This window comes from Loxodonta africana, chromosome X, assembly GCF_030014295.1.
Source record: "Loxodonta africana isolate mLoxAfr1 chromosome X, mLoxAfr1.hap2, whole genome shotgun sequence".
In the NCBI taxonomy this organism is placed as follows: domain Eukaryota; kingdom Metazoa; phylum Chordata; class Mammalia; order Proboscidea; family Elephantidae; genus Loxodonta; species Loxodonta africana.
In genome coordinates, this window is record NC_087369.1 from 13,928,147 (window position 1) to 13,945,591 (window position 17,445).

Below are 17,445 nucleotides of genomic sequence, written 5' to 3' on the forward strand. Positions count from 1 at the left end.
ACTTCTCCAAAAGAGTAAAAAGACCACCTACAGACTGGGAAAGAATTTTCAGCTATGACATCTCCGACCAGCGCCTGATCTCTAAAATCTATATGATTCTGTCAAAACTCAACTACAAAAGGACAAACAACCCAATCAAGAAGTGGGCAAAGGAGATGAACACACATTTCACTAAAGAAGATATTCAGGCAGCTAACAGATACATGAGAAAATGCTCTCGATCATTAGCCATTAGAGAAATGCAAATTAAAACCACGATGAGATTCCATCTCACTCCAACAAGGCTGGCATTAATCCAAAAATCACAAAATGATAAATCTTGGAGAGGCTGCGGAGAGATTGGAACTCTTATGCACTGCTGGTGGGAATGTAAAATGGTACAACCACTTTGGAAATCTATCTGGCATTATCTTAAAAAGTTAGAAATAGAACTACCATACAACCCAGAAATCCCACTCCTCGGAATATACCCTAGAGAAATAAGAGCCTTTACACGAATAGATGTATGCACACCCATGTTTATTGCAGCTCTGTTTACAATAGCAAAAAGCTGGAAGCAACCAAGGTGTCCATCAACGGATGAATGGTTAAATAAATTGTGGTATATTCACACAATGGAATACTACGCATCGATAAAGAACAGTGACGAATCTCTGAAACATTTCATAACATGGAGGAACCTGGAAGGCATTACGCTGAGCGAAATTAGTCAGAGACAAAAGGACAAATATTGTATAAGACCACTATTAAAAGATCTTGAGAAATAGTATAAACTGAGAAGAACACATACTTTTGTGGTTACGAGGGGGGAGGGAGGGAGGGTGGGAGAGGGTTTTTAACTGATTAGTTAGTAGATAAGAACTACTTTAGGTGAAGGGAATGACAGTACTCAATACATGGAAGGTCAGTTCAACTGGACTGGGCCAAAAGCAAAGAAGTTTCTGGGATAAACTGAAGGCTTCAAAGGTCAGTGGAGCAAGGGCGGGGGTTTGGGGACCATGGTTTAAAGGGACTTCTAAGTCAATTGGCATAATAAACTCTATTATGAAAACATTCTGCATCCCACTTTGAAATGTGGCATGTGGGGTCTTAAATGCTAACAAGCGGCCATCTAAGATGCATCAATTGGTCTCAACCCACCTGGAGCAAAGGAGAATGAAGAACACCAAGGTCACATGATAACTAAGAGCCCAAGAGACAGAAAGGGCCACATGAACCAGAGACCTACATCATCCTGAGACCAGAAGAACTAGTTGGTGCCCGGCCACAACCGATGACTGCCCTGACAGGGAGCACAACAGAGAACCCCTGAGGGAGCAGGAGATCAGTGGGATGCAGACCCCAAATTCTCACAAAAAGACCATACTTAATGGTCTGACTGAGACTAGAGGAATCCCGGCGGTCATGGTCCCCAAACCTTCTGTTGGCCCAGGACAGGAACCATTCCCGAAGACAACTCATTAGACATGAAAGGGACTGGACAGTAGGTAGGAGAGAGATGCTGATGAAGAGTGAGCTATTTGTATCAGGTGGACACTTGAGACTGTGTTGGCATCTCCTGTCTGGAGGGGGGATGGGAGGATAGAGAGAGAGGAAGCTGGCAAAATTGTCACGAAAGGAGAGACTGGAAGGGCTGACTCATTAGGGGGAGAGCAAGTGGGAGTACGGAGTAAGGTGTATATAAACTTATATGTGACAGTGTGACTTGATTTGTAAACGTTCACTTGAAGCTCAATAAAAGTTAAAAAAAAATAATGAAGCAGAACTCTATGTACAAATAGGAAATGTCTGAAATATATACTATTAAAAGATAAATGTGAGATATAAAAAAAAAAAACCTTTGGTCACAAAGCCATATCCTCCCGCTTGTTACGTATGTATGCAGTTTCTTTAATTCTAAACTTAATTTAAAAGTTTTATGTGTATTTTTAGCTGCCAAATTTCAGCTTACTTATTTGTCCCATCAGTGTGGCCTGTAGTCTGTTGTCATAGGTATTCCACTCGTGTGTTACTACAGGATTGTGTAGCATCTTCGTCCTTGGCCATGCAGCGTTGTTGTTGGTTGTCGTCGAGTCGATTCTGACCATATTCCGCTACTTTTTCTCTTCTCTGGGGCAAGAGATTTAATAAACCCTTACGTTCTAACTGTATCTCTAACCAAGTTCTCCTTTCATTTCTACCAGGTTTTGTATTTTGTATTTGGTACTAAGATATTTGATACATACAAGCATAGCACCATTGTATCTTCTCCAGTAAACTTTTCGTTTTTATCATTCTGTGGCCATTTCCATTGTTCCATGACCTGTAACTCTTGAGTTCCTCTTTGACAGATGTTAACATTGTGACTGTCTGTCTCGTTTGCAGGTAGCCCATTTGCAGTTATCTCTTTTTCCAAGGTTGGTTTTTCAAACTTTGTTTTTTGTCTTTATTCATAATGGAAATCTTTTGTATGTAGAAGCCAGCACTGTCTGTCCATGCAGGCAGGCGAGTCCTGCACCTTGCAAGGGGCGTGATGGCGGCCCCCTTGGCCTTGTCCTGTAAACGCCAGCAGTTCCCCCAGCCACTGCAGACAGAGAGCCCTACAGAGTTCTTAAAGCCCCAGTGGGTTTAGCTGGGCTGTGGAACCTTAGCTATTTACCTCTTTTCCTACTGGCAAACATTGAGATATGCTTTCCATTTTTAGCCATTTCAAGCATATGTTTCTTTTTCTTCAACTTTTCTTAATTATAGTGCTTAAAGTGTGTTTCTTGGTAACAACATGGTAGCTGCCTTTAGTTTTTTGCTCCAGTCAGATGATTCCTTGGCCTTGCCAACGTAGCTGCTGATTGAAGAGAGAAGGTTTACCTCAGTCAACAACACAGAAGCAAGGAAACGATAACTTTGAGAGACTGCTTGTGTAGAGGCTTGGGGAATCCCTAGTTTAGGAAATCCTATAGTTTGTTGTTAGAGAAAGCTGACAGAAAAGAGGAAGGCTAAGGGGGGTATAGGAGCCCTGGTGGCACAGCTGTTAAGTGCTCGGCTGCTAACCAAAAGGTCAGCAGCTCAAATCTACCAGCTGCTCCTTGAAAACCCTGTGGGGTAGTTCTACTCTGTCCTATAGGGTCGTTATGAGTTGGAATCAACTCAATGGCAGTGGATATGAGGAACGTATAGTCTAATTGTGAACTCTGTCATCTATACGTATAATATCTTCTGCATCGGTTTTTCAGCAGGCATCGTAAGGTAGTCCCAAATGGAAGGGGTCGCATTCGAGGGCAGGGTTTTTTTTTTAATAATTTATTTTATCTATTTATTGTTGAGAATTTACACAGCAAAAACACACACCAGTTCAGGAGTCTCCATATACAGTTCAGTGACATTGATGACATTCTTTGAGTTGGGCAGCCGTTCCCACAGTCCTTTACTGAGGTGTTCCTCCCCCATTAACATACACTCACTGCCCCAAACAAAGGTAGAGGAGACTATTTCTATCTCAAGTTCTCTGAGTGCCTTAAAGTTGGAAGATTGGAAGCAGACAGGAAGAATCAAAGCCTTGGACCTGGTGAGATGGGGAGACGAGGCAGGGTGTATGGGGGGCTGCCTTTAGAACAGGCCAGGTTTAAAGTCTTCTCTAGAAAAGGAGGGTGGGCGTGCCCAGTGCAGAGGTGGGGAAAGGAATGGATCTAAGTAGGTGAGAGCCAGACTGGCCGGGGGGCTTTGGATATTAAAGCCGAGAAAATCCGGTTTTACCACAAAAATGACGTAGAACAGGGTAGTTTAACGATGCCAACATGAGTTAATAATAGAGGGGGCAGTGGTGGTTTAGTGGTAGAATTATTGCCTTCTATGCGGGAGACTCTGGTTCTGTTCCTAGCCAGTGTACTACCCGTCTGCCAGGGGAGGCTTGTGTGTGGCTGTGACGCCGAACAGGTTTCAGCAGAGCTTTCAGACTAAGATGGACTAGGAAGCTTGTGTGTATGTTTGTGTAACACATCATTTATTTGTTGCTATTTTGAATAAAGTCTTTTTTAAGCCTATTATTTTCTGTTTTGTTGCTGATACGTAGGAACGCTGTTGTTAATAGCAAAATGCTGAACTCTTGTTACCAGGTCTCATCCCAAGTCTGTAGAGTCTCTTGGGTCTTTCTGAAAATGGACATTTCTGTTGTCCACAGTGTATGATATGGAAATGAAAGCTGTAGAGCAGTTTAAAAAAAACGCTTGCTGTGGAGTCATCTCCAGAATGCACGGTGACTCCATGTGTGAGAGTAGAGAGCTGTGCTCCACAGAGTTTTCCGTGGATGATTTTTCAGAAGGAGATCTCCAGGCCTTTCTTCAGAGGCACCTCTGGGTAGACTCGAACCTCCAACCTTTTAGTTAGCAGCCAAGTGCATTAACTGTTTGTACCACCCAGCGACTCCATGGAGACGTTAGGTAGCTTTGAAAAGGATTTAATGTCGGCAATAATGGCACTTCTGTTTCTCTAAATATTAACTTCTAAATCACCTCAAGGAGTGCCTCGTCCATCTGGTTTTTGTTTAATTTATAATCATGTGAGCTTCCAGCTGTCTGTACGTATACTCGGGTTTAAGAGCTAACCTTGGCCTTCAGGGCTTTGCATGATCTGCCCCTGCCTCCCCTTCTGGCCTCGTCTTACTCATCTCTCGTTGACCACTGCCTGTGGCCACGAGGGGCTTTGTTCAGTCCCCTGAATGTGTGATTACATGTGCTGCTTTTGCTCTGGAATGTTCTCCCTGCCTTGGCCTGCCTCACCTTAAAAGTGATTTCCTCAGAGGGCCCTCTAATAAACTTTATATCCTTCCTGCTATTGTCTCTCTCTCAGTCCCGTTATTTTAATTCTGCACAGTTATCGCAATTTGAATTATACAAATTGTGCTATCACATGTGTACAGATGGTCCCCAACTTAAGACAGATCTGAGTTACGATGAATCGCATTTACGACCATCTATTTTTTTCCGTACATCTTATCATTAGTAATATGTACTGTGTACAATGTTGCAACATGTAAAAGGAGCATACAGACGACGCGCCCTAATTTTCTGACTAGAAACGCCATTCCCATTCCCAGGGAAAATCCCGGTGATCCAGAACTTTCTACAAGTGGAGTTATTACTGAAATTGACAAAATGTCAGGGTTATCCATTTTTTTATGGATGTGTGTTTTTTAATGTATGTATCAAAATGTATCTGTAAGTTTATATGTAATGTTTCCAACCCAAAAAGACAAGTAAAGATCGGATCTATAATGGTACTGATAATAAAAGGCAATAATAATGAAAACCAAAAACAATGAGGTATTCTACTTACATCAGAACCGACTCACGACAGTCTTCGGAACAGAACCCAGTCATATGTTGGGGACTACCTGTATTTTTAACAGTTTGTGTACCTTATTTGGTTTGTTCTGAACTAAATATCCATGGGAAATGCATTGTCTCACAGTAGTATATGACCAGTAAAATATTTGATGGATAAAAATGGGATGAGTGTATCTCTTGTTACTACAACATGGGTTGTTGTTGTTGATTTTGTTGTGTGCCATCAAGTCAGTTCTGACTCATGTTGTCATTAGGTGCGGTCAAGTTGGTTCCGACTTATAGCACCCTGTGTACAACAGAACAAAACACTGCCCAGTCCTGCGCCATCCTCACAATCGTTGTTATGCTTGAGCTCATTGTTGCAGCCACTGTGTCAGTTCATGTCATTGAGGGTCTTCCACTTTTTCATTGACCCTCTACTTTACCGAGCATGATGTCCTTCTCCAGGGACTGGTCTCTCCTGATAACATGTCCAAAATACATGAGATGAAGTCTCACCATCCTTGCTTCTAAGGAGCATTCTGGCTATACTTCTTCCAAGACTCATAGCAACACCATGTGACAGAGTTAGAACTGCCCCACAGGGTTTCTTAGGCCGTAGTCTTTACGGGAGCAAATTTCCAGGTCTTTTCTTCTTCGAGATGCTGGCAGGTTCGAACCACCAACCTTTTGGTTAAGCTGAGCACTTAACCGTTATGCCATCAGGGCTCCTTTATAACACGTGTCACTTTATTATTTGTTTTGATTTTCTCTTGTGATTTATCTTTCTCATGTACGTCTTAGTGGGAGCAATCTCACTGTGTCCATCTTTTTCCTTCCCTTTGCCTATTATAAAATCCCTACCTTTGTATTTTAGAGCCGTGCTCCGATTTCTGCGAAACTTGTGGCCAATATGCTCTCGGTGGCAGGGGCGGATCACATCATCACCATGGACCTGCATGCCTCTCAAATACAGGTACCAGCAATATGTTTCTTTCTGTTGCTTGTGATCAGGAGCTTAAAAATGAGAGTGCTTAAATCCCAACTCTGTTAACTTTAAAACTTTTAGAAGGAGGTACTTGTGCTTGAGTTTGTAGCTGACTACGTGCTTGGATTTTCCGATCTTTACTGAACTTGGCAATATAATGTGATGCTAATAGCACCCGTTTCTACCATCACCATGCCCCGTCTTAGTTTCCCTGTTCTAACAGAAATACCACGAGTGAGTGGCTTGAAAGAACAGAAATATGTTTTCTCACAGTCGTAGAGGCTAAAAGGCCAAATCTGGGTCTTGGCTACGTCGATTCCTTCTGTGGGCCTCTCTTCTCCTTGTTGGTGGCTGCCACAGTCCTTGGTGTTCCTTTGCTACTTACAGATCGGTCTGCCTGACTGTCACATGGCATCCACCCTCTGTGTGAGTGTGTCTCTGTGGCTGTCGTTCTTTATAAGATACCATTTAGGAAGGATTAGGTTTAGGACCCATCCTACCTCTGTAGGATGCCTTCATTAATACAGCAAAAGAAAGACCCGTATTTCCAAACAGGATCACATTCACAGGTACAGGGATTAGGATTTCAACATATGCTTTTGGGCAGCACAATTCAATTCATAAAACCCTCCAGTCAGTTTTAGAGAAGTAGGAATGGCTTCTCGGTTAAAAAAAAAAAAAAAAAACAGGTGCCATCGAGTCAGCTTCAACTCATGGCAACCCTATGTGTGTCAGAGTAGAACTGTGCTTCATCGGGTTTTCAGTGATTGGTTTTTCAGAAGTACATCACCAGGCCTGTCTTCCAAGGTGCTACTGGGTGGACTCGAGCCTCCAACCTTTCGGTTAGCAGCTGAGCACATAACTGTATTCTTCCTTAGTGGTAAACTATATAATTCCATCTGGACTTCTAGAAAGTGATTAGAATGGCACAGTAATAATGTACGTTCTTTAACCTCTTTATAACTTTGCCCCTTCATCTGCAAAACAGGCCAAATTATACTGTACTCACTGTGATGTATAATGAATATGCAGTATTTGGTTTATAATAGTTTCTTAAGAAATGACAAACCTCCCCCTCTCCACCCCCCACTGCCCTGCAAAGCCACTCTTACTCCTCAGGAATACGGGTGATCATAAGAAAATATAAAAAGTCCATAAGATAATAGATTGGATGGAAATATACTTCTAGAGCAGATCTGCCTTTTCATTTCCTTCTGTTAAAGTTAAGCAAAGGGAATCTGTGATTGAGGTTTCTTCTGAAAAACAAATCCAAATTTTATTTAATGAAAGAGATTCTCTTTACAAGAAACCCTGCAACACGGTGCCGATGTCTCCCTGTAGGGCTTCTTTGACATCCCTGTGGATAACTTGTACGCGGAGCCTGCGGTCCTGCAGTGGATCCGGGAGAACATCGCCGAGTGGAGAAGCTGCATCATCGTCTCCCCGGATGCAGGTGGTGCCAAAAGGTAACATGCATGCTGAACACTCCTGGGTCCTGCCTTGGAGATTGACAGTCCTTCTCCTACCAGGAGCCCTGGCAATGCAGCGGTTAAGTGCTTGGCTGGTAACCGAAAGGTCAGCAGTTGGAACCCACCAGCTGCTCCACAGGAGAAAGACATGGCAGTCTCCTTCTGTAAAGCCTTGGAAACCCTATGGGGTAGTTTTACTCTGTCCTGAAGGGTCGCTATGAGTCGGAATCGACTCGATGGCAATGAGTTTGGTTTCATTTGGACTTTCCTACCTGTAGAGAAGGAAGTGTGTCTTAAATGATTGTTGTTGTTAGGTGTCGTTCAGTCGATTCCGACTCATAACGACCCCCATAGGGTTTCCTAGGCTGGAATCTTCACAGAAGCAGATTACCAGGTCTTTCTCCTGCGGAGCTACTGGGTGGGTTTGAACCGCCATCCTTTCACTTAACAGCCAAGTGCTTAACCATTGCACCACCAAGGTTCCTCTCATGTTTTAAATTACTTAACACTTATTTTGCAAATAAGTAGACTACTGACTTCTACTCCAGAACAGAAATTTGTTAACATTGCATTGTTTATGAAAGAAAAGGTTTTGGTTTCGGCAAAGAATAGATGTGTTTGGTTTGGGCTTTTGTTTTGAAAAGTTCTGTTCTTCTGATTATAAAAATGATGAGCCTCACTGGAACCTAAAGCTTCTAGTTAATTAACAACACACTTGACTGAGCTAATCCTTCTGCCCACAAATGCTGGGAAATGGTAGCCGAGATAGAGGCATGCTATACGTGGAGCACCAAAAAGGAAAGGGAAGTATTGGAGGCCCGGAAATAAAGACAGGCTGAAAGCCGTGCGTGGGATCCTGGGGCAGGGGGAATATCGTCAGGCCCAGGAAGAGGCTGGTGGCTTAGATTCTAACACTCATGGAGGGACCTCTAGAAGGGAGAGGAAAGCAAAACTTTTACCCACTGGCCCAGGGAAAAAGCCAGGAAGCTTGTCTTTATGCCTGGACCTTTGAATGGGAAGAGAAAATACCTTCCGGGAGAATGAAAAACCCAGTAAAGGGGATTCCTGAGCAGTCAGGGTACCAGCTGGTCAGACTCTAGGATGTGGATAACAAGAGACTGGTGATCTGACCCATAGCATGTACTGCAGACTGGGACTTGGTGACCCCAGGTGACCTTGTAGAGCTTTGCAGCTGCTATGTGGAAAGAAAACAAAAGTGGAATGGGGCCTCAACGGTCAGGTAAAACCAGAAGCAGTTGCTGTGAAGTTGACTCTGACTCACGTCGACCACATGTGTGTTGGAGCAGAATCGTGCACCATAGACTTTTCAGTGGCTGAGTTCGGGGAAGCAGATCACCAGGCCTTTCTTTCGGGCGCCTCTGGGTGGACTTGAACCTCCAACCTTTCTGTTAGCAGCCAAGCGTGTTAACCGTTTGCACCACCTGGGACTCCCAATGGCCAGGTAGTGGCCTCCATAAAGAAGGGAAATGAAAGAGAGGCCTCGGCACAAGGAGCCAGCCAGAAGGGCAGGCAGCTTGCAGGTGTGGGCTGGAAGCATGCTGGAAGTGCGGATGAGGGTGGCAGGTGACTGGCAAGCTTTGGGATGTCTTTAAAATGCAAATGCCTGTCCCTCGTTTGGCACCCTCCTGCATCTACAGCCCAGCTGAGGTCCTGGAGCCAAGCTTAAAAGCTTCAGAGCACACCAGAAAGCTGTCATGGAGCAGGGCAGCGTGGGCCCCAATTCTTGGAAGAGCTGTCTGCTCTCAGCTTGTCTGATGGGCCTGCTTGGTTCCCAGCACCAGGGGTGGGATGGGGATGAGCGGGGGCCACAGCTGCAGAGGGGCCTCTGACAGCAGCAGGAAGTGGCCGTTGACAGGAAGGAGATGCTGATAAATGAAAGGCAGAAGCAGGCACTTAGCTCAGAAAGCCCCCAGACGGGCAGCAGTAGGGTTTGCCCAATACTGCGTGATGGTCACAAAATGGTCCTCAACCAGGACAGTGAGGCCCGGTCACAGAGTGTCGCCTGGGGAAAACATGCCCGTAATTTCTACTAAAAGGTGTGGCGTTTATTTGGACACTTAACTTCAGTCAATCTGCATGTAAATATGACTCGTCTACTGGCCTGAGGCCAGGGTCAAGGGGCACATGAGCATAGGAAAATGGAATGTTTGAAAAAATAACAGCTTAATTGAGATAGGGCCTGCACACCGTGCAATTGCCCCATTTAAAGTGTGCAATTCAGTCTTTGTAGTATAATCACAGAGTTGTGCAACCATCAATACTATCTAATTCCAGAACATTTTGTCACTCCAAAAAGAAACCCTGCACCCATTAGCAGTTACTTCCTGTTCCCCTTGCTCCCTAGCCCCTGGCACCGCTTTCTGTCTGGAATCTGCTTTCTGTCTCTATGGATTTGCCTTTTCTGAAGATTTCCTATAAATGAAATCATGCAATATGTGGCCTTCTATGCCTGATATATTTCTTTTCTAACGAGAAAAATTATTTTGGCAGCTAATAAGCTAAAAGAATAATAGATGCCACAAACTCGAATGGCTTTTTCCTTTCCTTTTCCAACCCTATTTTTTCCTATATAACCTAAAAATATCATACATGCTCTTAGCAAAAATTCAAACAGTACAAAAGAGTACCGTCCTCTGTTTTCTCCCTTAGAACGCCTCTCTTTTCGCCAGTGTCAGAAATAAGTTATTCAGATAGTTTCAGGGGTTTTATGTGTTGTGAGCTGCTATCAGGTAGGCTCCGATTCTTGGTGACCATGCATAGTATGAGCAGAAAAAATGTTGCCCAGTCCTGTGCCATCTTCATGATGGAGGGTTTACCTCACTTTCTCTGACCCCCTACTTTACCAAACTTGATGTCATTTTCTAGTGATTAGTCTTTCCTGATGATGCATATAAAAAATATATTCAAATATATATTCCCCCTTTTTATTCTACACAAATGATAGTGTGCTATACAGATGCCTACATTGTGCTTAAAAAAAATTACTCTCAGCAGTGATGCCATAGCGGTGCAATAGGTCTGCTCTGTTGTTTTTTTAATAGCTACGTAATATTCCATTCTGTGCATATATCATAATTTGTAATACTCCATTGTGTGTCTGTGTCGTAATTCTTTCCACTGGTTCCCTGTGACCCACTTGTAGGCACTGTATGGACTCGAGTGTAGTCATGCAGCAGTATGCTCGCTCTCCCATTTTGTGAACATGTGCAGAAGGATACATTCCTAGAAGTGGAATTGCCAGGCCAAAGGGCATGAGCCGTTGTAGTTTGCATGGACAGTGCCGAGATTCGGTCTTCCAAAGAAGACCTAACAGTTGACATTTCCATCAAGTACTACTGTGAGTCACTTTTTCTGTACAGCCTTGCTTGTGCAGTGCATCATCAAGTGTGTGTCGTTTGCAAACCCAGTATGTGATATATGGCATCTTTCCATGTTAATGCTGGTGCTATGGGTAAGGCTAAGCGCCCTTCCCAGGAGTGGTCTCTTCATACCTTCTGCCAATTTATTGCTCCATTCGCCGGAGATCTTTTTGCATTGATCGTTAGGAGTTCTGCACAGGGAGGAGAGCCAAGCTTTGGTTCTTGTGTGCTCCAAACACTTCCCCAAGTTCTTCCTTTCTTCCCCTTTTTCGTGTGTTTAGTTTCTGTAGGAACTTTCCAAAATTCTTAGCTCGTCATATTTATCTGTTCTTCACATTATGACTTCTGGGTTCATGAAAGAGTCACACTTCCTTTAAAATTTTTCTTCTCCCATGATTCTTCTTCTGTCTTTAGGGTTGCCTTTTTCATTGTTGTTATTGTTGAGAAGGTACACAGCAAAACGTGCACTGTTTCAGCCATTTCCACATGCACAATTCAGGGGCATTGCTTACATTCTTCAAGTTGTGCAACCACTTTCACCCTCCTTTTCCGAGTTGTTCCTCCCGCATTAACATAAACTCACTGGCCCCTAAGGTTCCTATCTAATCTTTCCAATTGCTGCTGTCAATTTGATCCCATGTAGATAGTTCTTAAAAGAGCATAATGCTCAAGGCAGACATTTTTTACTAGTTAAGCTGAACTATTGTTTGGTCTTAAGACTTTTGGAGATATTTTTGGTTAAGTTTTAAAGATTATCTCAGGGCAATGGTTTCGGGGATTCATCCAGCCCCCATGGCTCCAGAAAGTCCAGATTACATGAGAATTTGAAGTTCTGTTCTACGTTTTCCTCCTTTTGATCAAAATTCTTTTATAGAATCTTCTATCAACATGTACCTTTTGTCTTTTTTAAAGTTCTAGTTTTTCTTCCATCTGAAATTTATTTTAGAATAATAAAAAAAGACAAATCAGTTGCCTCAACTCTTGACTTCAACTCATAGTGACCCCATGTGTGTCACAGTAGAACTATGCTCCGTAGGGTTTTCAGTGACTGATTTTTTAGAAATAGGTCACCAGACCATTCTTCCAAGGCACCTCTGGGTAGACTCAATTCTCCAGCATTTTGGTTAGCAGCCCAGTATATTAACCATTTACAGCACCCTGAGAATCCATTTTGGAATAAGGAGTGAAGTAAGAATCCCACGTTTTTCCCCCAGCTAAGTATTTGCTTCAGAATGATTCACTCATCTTTTCTGTATTGATCTGAAACACCACCTTTTATTATGTACTGTGAAAAAAACCAAACCAAACCCACTGCCGTCGAGTCAATGCCGACTCATAGCAACCCTATAGGACAGAGTAGAACTGCCCCGTAGAGTTTCCAAGGAGCGCCTGGCGGATTCAAACTGCCGACCTCTTGGTTAAGAGCCGTAGCACTTAACCACTACGCCACCAGGGTTTCCTATGTACTGTTAAAAAAAAATACTGTTAGGTGCCATCAAATAAGTTTCAGCTCACAGTGAACCTGTGCGACAGAGTAGAACTGCCCCATAGGGTTTTCTAGTCTGTAATCTTTATGGAAGTAGATTGCCAGGTCATTCTCCTGTGGAGCCACTGAGTGGATTCGACCCTTCAACGTTTTGGTTAGCAGCCGAGAGCTTAACTGTTATGCCACCCAGGGCTCCTTTTCCCCTATCTGTTTGCCAACCTCTACTTTAAAAAAGTGCAGAATCAACTACCCAGAGTAAATGGCCAGGATTGAGGTGCTCTTTGTTTCAAATGGAGCCCAAACCCCATTGCCGTTGAGTCAATTCCAACTCATAGCGACCCTATAGACAGAGCAGTCCTATTCAAACACTCCCCTGCCCCCATGCTCTCTCTGCCAGGAAAGCCAAGCTTTTTCAGGGCAGGCATTTTGGATTTTTTGCCACCTCCCCACCCTGTTCCCCAAAGTTTCTGCTTTGCATCATTGATATCCTAGAGTGGGCCATTCCCAGCCAACAGGTCCCTCAGAACAGCTGTGCAGGTAACACAAGATACATGTAGTTGATATTACTTCTGGCTTACTTGCATGTGGCAAAAAAGCATATTTCACAAGAAAATGCTTGCATCTCTGACAAATTGAAGCATGTTGCTTTGAGGCTTGACTTGTTCCAGGCAAAACCTAATGTGGGCACAAGAGGGCACATGAGCTTTGCTGCCGGCTCGCTGCTCAGGGTAGCTCCTGTTTCTGCATTCTCCACCTCTGCCACCATTTCCAGCTCAGTGATGCCTTTGTACTATCATTCCCGTCTTAATCTAGGACTTCAGTTGTTCCATCAGGAAGGGTAACCAGGCTGCCTAGTCGGCCATCTTGCCAGAATGTGCTCTTCCATGTCATCCGGAAATGGAGATCTCTCTATATGGAATAACAGTGCCTTCCCTTGGGCCTGATCTTCATCTGCGTCTCTTGCTTGAGATAGCATCCTTGCTAATTCCAGTGCAGAAAACACACAGTGAGGCCTGAAATGGGTGCTGTTTTCTTTGGTGAAATTGCCAAGTGTGTGGTTTGAAGCTATTAAAATATGGCCGTGTTGAGACGCCCCAGAAATGGGAGGGTAACCCAGAGTTACCGCTTGTGCTGCTTCTCAGTCCAGAAAGTCCTTTCCTCTCCGAGACTTGCTTCCTGTCCCCTTGAGCAGGGCATGCAGGGAACTCTATTCCTGGCTGCCTTCTTGGATGATGCAATGAAGGGGACCTGTTGCTGTCCAAAAAACACGGACAAGCTCTTTAAAAACCAGTTTGTGAAAGTTGCATCTTCCACTCATTGCATGGCAGTGGTTGTGTGAGCGTGGGTTCCTCAATGAATATTTTTTCAGTTGAATTGCATAATGACTGTTACTTTAAAAAATGGAACAGGAAAACCTGGTTATTAATATCACAGTGTATCTACAGCAGAATTTCAAAGTAAGTTTTATCATTTAAGTCCACTTTTCAAAGGAAAAGAGGTCCCTAGGTGGTGCAAACAGTTAATGTGCTTAGCTGCTAACCAAAAGGTTGGAGGTTCGAGTCCACCTAGAGGCACCTAAGAAGAGAGGCCTGGCAATCTATGGAAAAATCAGCCATTGAAAATCCTGTGGAGTACAGTTCTACTCCAACACACATGGAGGTGCCATGAGACAAAGTCGACTTACCTGCAACTGGTTTTGGTTCAAAGGAAAAACCAACATGCCTGGGCTTGTGCCAAGCTTGCCCTGCCCACACTCTTTCTCCTGCTAGCTCAGCCCCTCCCAAGCCAAAGGCTTTCTGAGCATTTACCGTAGATAGGCAGAAAGTTTTTTTCTTTTACAGGCAGAGGAGCCGGACTCTTGGTTTATACGGTCTCCTTAGGCCCCGAATGCAGTGAAGCTTGTTTTCACAAGTCTGCATGTTATACAATGGATGCTTCAACCAAGAACTTTCATCCCCGCTACCCGCTCCACAAACTAAGCAAAGGGGTGTTCCTAAGTGGCCTACTTTAAGCTGTGTCTTTGAGTGTTAAAAAATACCCACGAACACTAACAAATTACATATCAATTCTTAGCCAGTAGTTGTGTGGTCAAGGTGCCTGGCATCCATTACAGCTGCCATAAATTCAAGGTCACATCACTAGTACCTTTCCACCATGGATTGCTTAGTGTGTATCCCAGACCGTACCTGGCTTACGAAAAACCACATTGCCATCGAGTCAATTCCTACTCATAGTGACCCTATAGGACAGAGTAGAAGTGCCCTGTAGGGTTTCCAAGAAGTGGCTGGTAGATCTGAACTGCTGACCTTTTCGTTAGCAGCCAACCTCATAAGCACTGAGCCACCAGGGCTCCTGGCTTACAAAGTAGGCCAGGTTTTTCCTCATTATCTTACATGTGACTGGTTACCACACTCCTAAGATACAAGTTAAAGCCCCGAGTTTTGTTCTGGTTGTATCAAACATGTCCATTTGCATCTTTGTGCAGGGTGACATCGATTGCAGACAGGTTGAATGTGGAATTTGCTTTGATTCACAAAGAGAGGAAGAAGGCGAATGAGGTGGACCGGATGGTTCTGGTGGGTGACGTGAAGGACCGCGTGGCCATCCTGGTGGATGACATGGCTGACACCTGTGGCACGATATGCCATGCTGCAGACAAGTACGTGGGGCACTCTGGGGACGCACAGGAAAAGGGTTAGGGTCCCTCGTTAAGCGGAAACAAAAGGTCAGCTTTTGAAAATTGGGCCTGCTTTTCTTAATCCTTCCTGATTGCTTGGCAGTGAAGTGTTAAACCAAAGGAGATTCTAGGCCCATTTATTTCTATCATTATTTTCTTGGTAAGAAAGAAACCACAGGCCTTTGGGGTCTGATTTCCATTTCCAAAGTTGAGTTTCAGTGTATTAAAAATGGTCTGTGAAGGGGCTTTCCCTAAAGCGGAGCACAGAAAGAAAGACAGTCCTGTGGCTTCTTCATGTCTTTGCATCTTTCTGCTTGGCCTTCTCTCCACTCGGCTTCTGGGGGACAGCAAGCCGTGCCATCCAGAATGTGGGCCACATCAGCCCATGTGGCTGCTGAGCCCCAGGCCTAGGGCCAGTCCAAACTGAGATGTGCTGAAAGGTAAAAGACGCACCAGGTTTCAAAGCTGTTGTTAGGTGCCATCGAGTCGGTTCCGACTCATAGTGACCCCATGTACAACAGAAGGAAACACTGCCTGGTCCTGTGCCATCCTCACAATCGTTGCTGTGTTTGAGCCCATTGTTGCAGCCACTGTGCCAGTCCATCTTTTTGAGGATCTTCCTCCTCCTCCATGACCCTCTACTTTACCAAGCTTAAAGACTTAGTACGAAACAAAGATTGTCAAATATCTCATCAGTAATTTTTTTATGTTGATTACATGTCAAAATGATGACGTTTGCTTATATCGGGCTAATCCTGTGGTTCTCAATTGGGGGTGATTTTGCCCTCTGCGCCAGGGGATATCTGGCAATGTCTGGAGACATTTTGCGTTGTCATAACTTGGGTGGAGGGTGCTATAGGCATCTAGTGGGTAGAGGCCAGGGATGCTGCTAAACATTCTACAGTGCACAGGTGAAAAACGATCCACCCTCAATGTCAACAGTGCCAAGGTTGATTTAATGGAATACAAAGTGCTTTGCTAACACATCCTGAAAAAGATCCTGCTTTAGCCTAATAAATGGGAGTAAAATTTGTCATGTTTTCCTTTATGGAACACACCTCTTTTTCACACTAGAGGAGAGTGTTTCGAGAATATTTGTGTATACATACTTAATTGTTTATCTTCTGTTTTACAGGCTCCTCTCAGCTGGAGCCACCAAAGTATATGCTATCCTGACCCATGGAATCTTCTCCGGGCCAGCCATTTCCAGAATAAATAATGCTGCCTTTGAGGCTGTGGTCGTCACAAACACAATTCCGCAAGAGGATAAAATGAAACACTGTTCCAAGATTCAGGTACTGTCGACCCTGTGGGAGGAACTAAGCAACAAGCTCCCTTCCTTGGATCCCTTCTGTGTGTGAGTGCTTAGTGAGGCAGGTGCGGGCAGGGGCTATAGCATCGTGTAACGTGAGGCTCTAAGTCCTGTGAGATCCTGGCCAAAGGCCAGGGCCTTCAGAAGTCAGTGTTTACTATTTGGAAACAGTAAGTGAATAAAATTGTAATAGAAAACCAGGAAGAAGTAGGCTCTGCCTAGGATCTTCTGAGCTTTGCTCCTCTTCATCCCTCCTGACTTGATGTCCATAGGCCACCAGAGAGGTGCAATAATCACTTTCTGCCAACTGGCCTGAAATAAGTGGAAAGGGGTTGAGTTCTCATTTTGTCGCTACATCAGCATGAACCTTGGCAAGTCATTTCATCACCTTCATTCTCATCAGTAGAACATGAAGGTGGGTCAGAGTGATCTGCTGTGTGATTTCTAATCAGAGAAAAAGCACTTCTGTGGGACAAGGAGATCCATTTGAAAATGGTCAAAATAGCTCTGCCTTAGAGTTTCATGCCTGATTAGCAGGGGAGCTCTGGTGGTGCAGTGGTTAAGAACTTGGCTGCTAATCAGATAGTCGGCAGTTCAAATCCACCTTGGAACCCCCCTGGGGCTGTTTTGATCTGTCCTGTAGGTCTCTGTGAGTTGGAATTGACTCGACAGTGGTGGGTTTGGTTTTTGGATTGTTTCATGCCTGATTAGCAATAGTTTAGGATAAGCAAACTACATCCTGTGAGCCATGCCTAGGCCACCCTCTGTTTTTGTAAATAAAGTTTTATTGGAACATGGCCACACCCATTCATTTATCTATTGATTGCTCTTGTGCT

At 44.1% G+C, this 17,445-nt stretch overlaps 1 protein-coding gene across 1 annotated transcript in view; it reads left to right on the top strand.

Annotated features, from left to right (window-relative positions):
• PRPS2 (phosphoribosyl pyrophosphate synthetase 2) overlaps positions 1-17,445 on the top strand; it is a 35,030-nt gene that overhangs the window by 14,446 nt on the left and 3,139 nt on the right. Inside the window, exons 3-6 of the mRNA XM_064277971.1 lie at positions 6,175-6,273; positions 7,627-7,751; positions 15,106-15,279; positions 16,433-16,592. Of these exons, the coding sequence (XP_064134041.1) occupies positions 6,175-6,273; positions 7,627-7,751; positions 15,106-15,279; positions 16,433-16,592 (558 nt within the window). The remainder of the gene's footprint in view (positions 1-6,174; positions 6,274-7,626; positions 7,752-15,105; positions 15,280-16,432; positions 16,593-17,445) is intronic.